The sequence below is a fragment of the Borostomias antarcticus genome (assembly GCF_949987555.1).
Source record: "Borostomias antarcticus genome assembly, chromosome: 35".
In the NCBI taxonomy this organism is placed as follows: Eukaryota; Metazoa; Chordata; class Actinopteri; order Stomiiformes; family Stomiidae; genus Borostomias; species Borostomias antarcticus.
The window spans coordinates 4699555-4707405 of NC_140268.1; the positions used below are offsets into that span (position 1 = coordinate 4699555).

Genomic DNA, 7851 nt, shown 5'->3' on the forward strand with positions numbered 1-7851 from the left:
GACGCGCTGGTCGCGCGTTCGTGAGTCCTGCGAACTCGGCGGAAAACACGTCACCATAGGAAGACCCGCCCTACTCTGCCTCTGATTGGATAGGAAGTCATGTAATGACGTCGGCTAACATTTGCTATGCTTTAGCAATGAAGCTTATGATCATGCTAATCATAGATATGAACGTATGTCTATGATGCAAATGATCATGACATGTGGTTACTTTAGGACATCGTTGGAAAAGATCTAGAGGGTAAGTGGGTCAATGTTGAATAACTTAGCTAACATTATCTAATGTTACATTTCTTTATATTAACATCAACTATATTGATAGGCTAGGGAGCTATGCTAACGGTAGCTAATGCTAACGGCTTAGGGTTAACGTTAGTTAATGCTAACGTTACGTTCGGAGGTCTCAGATGTATTTCAATTTTAACAATGTTGAGCATGATCAATGTGACATTGTTCATACATTGATTACAGTCTGTAATCTTGTCTGGCATTATTTAGCTATAGTGGGCTGATGCTTGCTGCTGCTACTATAGCATTTGCCACATTATACATCAAATTAATCAAGCATAGTAAGTGTTATTACCTGAAGGCATTATTACCATTGCAAGTAAGCATGCCATGTATATGCCATGCCTGGAAATCAAATTAATAGTGTAATTATTCCCCATCATAGCTCATTGTACACTGATATAATCATTCTCCTTGCCTTTGCTAATACTCATCTCTTTTATCAAACTTTGTGCTAGGAAAGAAATCTGGCTGTGATTCGTCACTAGTGCTCATCCAGGCTGTTGTCATCTCCCGCCTGGACTCCTGCAACTCCCTACTTGCTGCCATCCTGCAGCGTTGGCCATCAGACTCCTGGAGAAAGCTGCTGCTAATCCCGTGTTCAACGGCCCCATGCTCTTCCACACAACTTCCCTACTCCGTTCTCTGCACTGGCTCCCTGCGCTGTCCCATCCAGTTTAGGACTGTGATGCAAGCCTACAGGGCAAATGAACAGCTCCCTCCGACCTCCAGGCTGTGGTCAAGCTCTGCTGCCTTGAGGTGATTGGTTCCCCAGTTGCTCCAAGCCCCCCTACGGCAGATTGGCCTGGCCATGGCTTTTTTCTGTCCTGGCCTCACAGTGGTGGAATGAACTGTGCACTGATGTCAGTACAGCAGAGTCGCTGCCCATCTTTCGCCGCATGCTGAAAATTCACCTGTTCAAGATGTGCCCTGGACCCTTCCTTTTAACACCTATTTTATTTGTTCTTTTACTTTGTCTTTAGCAACAGGTTAAGCTCTTAGACGCTTGTTTAGAAAGGAGATGCACTTATGAGTTCTAGCGAGCAGTGGTACTGTAGTGAAGCTGCAGTGTCACTAATGAAAGACTAATGGGGTGCACCTGAACTGCGGACGCTGACAGAGGCTCTGATCATCCTCAGCTGGACTTGATTGCTGAGGGGTGGACTAAGAAAGCAGAGCCAGTCGGGCAGTCTGGGGAGCGGAGCTTCATGTCCGTCAGGGCAACTAGTCTGACGAAGCAATTGTTAACTTGCACTCACGGGAGAGGATAACATGCCTGTCTAGCCCAGCTTAAACTATGCGCCCATGTACCAGTGTGCCGACTCAGGGTGATATCTAGTGTGTTTGCAATTGAGTGTGCCTGCCTATACAGGGTGATCCAGTGTGGAATTTACTGTTTGTGTGCGCGTGTGTGTTTGTGTAAACGTTGAGTGCCATACCGAGTGCCCACCTACGTGGGGTGAATTGCTGTGATGCTGGGTGTGGCTATTCTGATACTGGATGGACAGACCTGTCTGAGGGAGAGGTGTCACCGATTGGCCAGACTCCCATCAGGCCCACAAAGAACCTGCTGTTTCATGAGTTGGTGCAATAAATGACATGGTGCAATAAATGACATGTTTTCTTAGGTTGTTGTCGAGTGTGCTGTTGTTGTTCTCAGCTCTCTTAACACCGGACTATACCAGGGACTAAAGGTGGTGGCAGCCCCTTTGCCTACAGTTAATACCCACACCTAGACCAAGGTTCATTACAGTACTCTTGCATACCTACAGTATGTTAAATGCACTTAATGAAAGTTGCTTTTTATAATTGTCTGATAAATGACTAATGTAATGCTGTTTTCTGGAGATCTCCTGTCCACCGTGGAATTCATTAGTCTGTTCTAAGGATGTACTCTTGGAAAACTACGAGCTCACATTAACTTTAGTTTATTTTCAATTAACTTGGACTGTTTCCTCTCCTTCAGTCATAAAACATGTCAAGTGTTTAAGATTTGATACCTGTTTTAAGTGATGGAGTATTAATGTACAAAACATTCATATCGGCTGGGCCTACAGTTGGTCTAAAGAAGTGACTTTCATTTACACTAAATGGACAAAAGTATTGGGACACCTACATCCCTACTAACACAGTACGTAAAACTGACGGGACACATTGGTGTAATTGTGGTAACTTTGCGACGTCACCAGCAGCGGACCTAGCTGACACCGAGCTGACACTTGCCTTTTCAGTCGCAAAATAACCAAAATAGCCGTCCTCAAGTACACTGTAAGGGAACGTAGCCGCCACTGCTGCTTAAATCCGTAACTACGATGTAATTAAATAACGTGACAATGTGGTTACATCGCAGTCCCAATCTGACTTTATTGGAAATGTGTCACAGTGGGTCAGAACATTTGTAAATTACTTAGGTTTTAAAATAAATTTTGAAGTCATACAGTTACAGAATTGTAATAATGAGGAGAAATCCTGCATGTCTGCTTTGTGTGTAATTTCTCATTTACAGTTAATATTAACACTAAAGATTTGCAGTCTAGGCCTAATAAAAATAATGATAAAAAATATGCCTATGAATAAAGTCCTAATTTTGCAACCTAAATGTGAGCAATGAACGCTGAGCAGTGAACGTAGAATGCAAGGCATTGGGCTACTTTCTTAGTGACACATTTGAAGAACTAGACAAACAAGTTACACACTCTGTGCCAGTAGGTGGCTGTATGCACATTAAAGTTGTTTGCGATCCGCCACTAAACCCAGCGAAGAAGAAGAACTAAACTTCCGCTCCGTTTGAGACAGAAATGATTGAGAAAGACCAACATGCTGTCTGTGTCGACAACACAGATCATGTAAGTATCTCAATTTCAATGTATACATACATACTATGTATTTTGGTATCGTCCCAGATAAAACACCAACGTTATGTGCAAGCTACCCTTTTGTAATGATTCTTTGTCTGCAGATGCTCTTTCCAATGTTAGCTAACTAGCTAGCCAGCTAACGTGATTAGCCTTTTTCTGTACATGGCTAGCTAAGTAGCCTACGTAAAATTACTCTCGCAATTATTGTTAAAACGTTCGCTTTTGTGTAATTGTAGCTTAAATTATAATGTTGGCTTGGCAACGTGAGAATATTTCAGTTGTGTACACTATAACTTTTATGAAGTGTTGTTGTGGGCCATTGTTTCCTAATTACAGGCTTGCGCGAGCTCCTGCACGTTCGTACTGTTTCATCGCTTGGAATAAAATGCGATAATTAGCTTACTCATTGATTTCGCATTAACCCACGACACCGTTAGTATGTGTTTGTTTTTAGGCATTCATTTTTCCGATTTTAACGTTAACAATACTAGAAGCCCCAACAACGGAGCTAGGCTAGCTAGCAGGATTTGTTATAGCAGCCATCTTGGCTTTTGGCACGTGGTCCTGTGGAGTGTGCATGTCAGCCAAGGAGAGGGTCACCCACCCACTTTCTCTCTCTCTCTCTCTCCCTCTCTCCCCTCCCATGCTCTCAGTTGCCAACCTCCCAGTTCTTGTTTGAACTGAGCAGAAGCAGGTGAGCGGGGCAGGAAGAGGCGCTAAGACGGGGACAGGCGTGGCCAGGGGCAGTCCTGGGACAGCACCACAGGCTCTGTGAGTCTTGTTCAGTTGAATGCCCTCATGAGTATTAACAGAAGAGCACCATATACATATGCACACATACACTCTAACATGTCGCTCTCTCCTCAGCTCAGCCCAATGGTCTCTGATGGTTCTGTCTGGCCAGCCCTTAGGTGGAGAAACACCTGATCATCAATATAGGCAGGCACACGTAAGTACAAATGCACATACGTTTCCATAGACGGGATAAACAAATGGGAATATTGATATTGAGTTAGCGGTAGACATGTGAGATTCATAAGACGCATCACTGACGCCAGTGACGCCACAATATCAGGGAAATTGAGCAATTGCTTCCCTGTAGTGCAAACTTGCAAGATTCGCTCAGTTATTAACCCTTCTTGCGTTTTTTGTTGTTGGTTTTCTCTCTCCTCCTTCCTCTCTGTGCAGTTCTCCTGTGTGCTGAGCCGCTATCCCATGTATTGCCACTGCTGACAGGGTAGAGCTCAGCCCCATGCAGAAGTGAGTGATGAGGAGAGGGAAGATCATTTTCCCGTTTTTTTTCCCTCCAGTTTTAGGAACCGTCTCAAAAATGTGTTCCCCACTTTTATGCCTTTAAATCAGGGTTGGAGTATTCCAGGTGTGTGGCCATGAACACCAGTAGAGGAGGGAACCAAGTGTCTCATTCTCTCTCCACAGTTGTGTGGTTGTAACCCCCCACTAGCTACATATTCATTCAATCTTTATTTAACCTCGTGAATCAATTGAGAGTAAGCTCTCATTTACAATGACGTATAATCACTCTATATTTGAACTTGTACTACAGGTGAGATAATCCTTTTTAATGGTCTCTCTCATTGCTGTGCAAGACTTGGGTGTTCTCCTGCTCTGAGTGCCCATTCTCCTATACCTCCCAGATCTACCTCCACAAGCACATCAAGAGGAGCCATGACAACCTCTGTCTCTGCTGAGGAACACACAGAGCATTATGAAGTAGCCAGTGCCTTGGCGAAGGTGTTTGAGCAGCAGTCATCAATGGATTAACTCCCAAGACACAAGGAAGAGACAGCGCAACACACGCTATGACTCCAGTGACGAAGGTAATATAATAAAGTGCATTCAACAGTCCCAAAAGAGTACTACTTGAGTTGACTAATCTGAGCTAATTTACCTCTACTATATGTTCCAGTGCCCAGGCAGCCGGTCGGCAGAACTCAGACCAGACCAGCTATGCCAGGTGCCAGAGCCGGAAGGCCTGCTCTGCCAGTTATCAATGCAGGTATCCATGCATGTTTGTGTTGGTGAAATGTCTATGCATATTTGCACACTTACAGTTAACTCAGGAATGTCTGAAGACTAATGTACTCAGTTCACTAATTCGCTCATCTCACATCTCACTACTCGGCAGTAGATGTTCATCGCCCGGGTCCTTTGAGCCAAGGCGCTGTGAGCCCAGGCCCTTCAGCCCTTCAGACGTCCAGGCACGAGCAGCATGCATCAGCGATTAGCACCCCGGCTAGACCAGGTCAGGGTCTGACATGTCTCATGTCGAGTTGATTCTTCCCCTTATGCCAGAATCACTACGCCGCCAGCACCATAGTTTCCTGCTCATCCCTTTATCCTCTGGTTTTCAGGTAGTTCTCTGATGCCATCGCCTGTGAGACCAACAGCTCCAGCAGGGTTGCCATCAAGCTCTGCAGATGCTGGTACGCTGAATTTTGTGAACTACTTCATGCTGCATGTAGGGATATACTTTGAGCTGAATATCCATTATGGGACCGTACAATTACTTATAGCCACATCTGTGTTTAATATCCAGACTTCCAGAGGATGATGTGTCAGCAGTTCTCCAGCATCATGCAGAGTCTGAGGGAGATGGCACAGACAATGATGAGGCTGGAGCAGAGACTGGAGCAGAGACTGTCCGGCGAGTCTGCAGACAGCTATCGGGGAGCAGTACTGGATGACCTGCACCCTGCTAAAACGGAGGAGGAGCTGCTGGTCTTGGAGGAGCAGCTGAAGGACAAGGATCATCAAAGGAAGATGGTGAGTAACTTCAAGGCAGAACTTTGTTCCTTATTTTTGCAGAGAAGTGTTAAGGAAATGTAAAAGTAAAGGATTGTCTTTATGTTTTACAGACACGATATCTGAGTTCCATTGGCGGCAAAGATCTGCCAGATGTGGTCTGGCGGGTGCTGTCAGCCATTGCCATACACAGAGTGTGGTGTGTCTACAGCGTCCATGGGAAGAGGGGGAAGAAGCCTCTGAAGAATATGACCCTCTACAATGTCATATTACGTAAGGGATTGTTCATATTTTCGCAAAATAATACATTGTCTTTGCTTCATGCCATGTGCATTGAAACCATTCCCTTTTTGGTTAAAAGGTGCAGTTATGGCCTGTAAGCCAAGCACCACTGTGACGGAGGTGTCTGCCCAGCTGCAGGAGATGCTGAAACATGCCCCTGCTCGATGCAAAAAGGTATGTGATGTCAGGCAGTTAATTTTCTCGTATCCAGTGACATGGCACGCTTCCAATGAACGTATGCGACTTGCTTTTACAGCCATTTCATTATGTCCTTAGGCATCTGCTCCAGCCCAGCTGACCTCCCCAGCCCAGCCCCTGACCGCAGCTCCAGCCCTGACCACAGTGGAGTATTCAGATGAGGATGACCTCTTCTGCCCAGACCCTCGATTCAGATGTGGGTGACCCCCAGCCCGTCTCCCTAAACCTGCCTTTCCAGCCTGCCAGGATGGATGCCTTTTTTGTAAATAGTTTTTGTAAATTTTAACCTTTTTTGTGTGGGATACAACGGTCTGTTCCCGGTCTGCCTGCCACAGAATGCGCACTGTTTCATTTTTGTTTTTAGAACTTTTGCAATTGTCAGATAATGGGTTGCTAGCCAGAGCTTGTACATGCTTTTTTTTGCTTTTCTGGCTATGCGTAATGTGACAGACCGTAAACCTCATCCTTGTAAATATGTATAGACTACTTATAATTTGTAATGTACTTTGTGTAATAAAATGTTCTAAACTGTTCAGTCTTATATTGGTTTGTATCATAATGCTTGCTGCTATATCCCCATATAGCATTAATTCGTTTTTGTACTGGTAAATGCTAAATATAGCCAGTGGTACTGCAAGTGCTAATATAGCCAGTGGTCAGGGTTTAGTAAGTAAGTGACCATATTTGCACCGTGCGAAAAAGACGTGCAGACCAAGTCATATAAATACCTGTAAATCTAGTGTCAGCCAGGTGAGTTTATGACGGAGGTTCCTGCCCACGTTTTTTGCACGCGGCCGCACCGTATTTGCACCGTGCGAAAAAGACGTGCAGGTCAAGTCATATAAATACCTGTAAATCTAGTGTCAGCCAAGTGAGTTTATGACGGAGGTTCCTGCCCACGTGATCACGTGCGTTCTTTGCACGCGGCCGCAACTTCGGAATGACGTGTCGTTCTTACGTAGCGTCTACTAAACGGCAGATCTCGCGTTTCCGTAAATGGCCGCGTAATTTCCGCACGCGGCGCAGACGAATCGTCACCTATAGCGGCCGTATGTCGAACGTTTGCGCAACCTGCGTGTGTTAGTAGGGATATTACTGAACCTACAATGGTCCATAAAGGCATGGTTGGGTGAGGTTGGTGTGGAAGAACTTGACTGGCCCGCACAGAGCCCTGACCTCAACCCCAGCGAAGCGTACACTTTTGGGATGAACTACATGAAGAACGGAGATTGTCAGCTAGGCCCTCTAGTCCAACAGCAGTGTGACCTCACAAATGCTCTTCTGGATGAATGGGCAAAAATTCCCACAGACACACTCCAACATCTTATAGAAAGGCCTCCTAGAAGAGTGGGAGCTGTTATAGCTGCAAACGGGGACCAACTCCATATTAATGCCTATGAATTTAGAATGGGATGTCATAAAACCTCCTGTAGGTGTAATGTCCCAATTCTTTTGTCCATAC

The 7851-nt window shown here is 45.2% G+C and overlaps 1 protein-coding gene across 1 annotated transcript; it reads left to right on the forward strand.

The window, feature by feature from the left end:
- Positions 1–3084: 3084 nt before the first annotated feature.
- On the forward strand, positions 3085–6726 carry LOC311327922 (uncharacterized protein). The gene is made up of 12 exons (XM_084461032.1): positions 3085–3134; positions 3800–3917; positions 4014–4095; positions 4335–4406; positions 4802–4984; positions 5074–5163; positions 5293–5409; positions 5519–5590; positions 5704–5930; positions 6023–6182; positions 6271–6365; positions 6468–6726. The coding sequence occupies exons 6-12, from the start codon at positions 5115–5117 to the stop codon at positions 6591–6593; spliced, it is 846 nt and encodes a 281-aa protein (XP_084317158.1). The 5' UTR covers positions 3085–3134; positions 3800–3917; positions 4014–4095; positions 4335–4406; positions 4802–4984; positions 5074–5114; the 3' UTR covers positions 6594–6726.
- The last annotated feature ends 1125 nt before the right edge of the window (positions 6727–7851 follow it).

Coding starts and splice junctions, on each gene's coding strand:
- LOC311327922 (XM_084461032.1), top strand. CDS start 5,115: ATGCCAGGTGCCAGAGCCGGAAGGCCTGCTCTGCCAGTTATCAATGCA. Junction 5,591..5,703: donor ATCAAGCTCTGCAGATGCTG/GTACGCTGAATT, acceptor TTTAATATCCAG/ACTTCCAGAGGATGATGTGT. Junction 5,931..6,022: donor AGGATCATCAAAGGAAGATG/GTGAGTAACTTC, acceptor TATGTTTTACAG/ACACGATATCTGAGTTCCAT.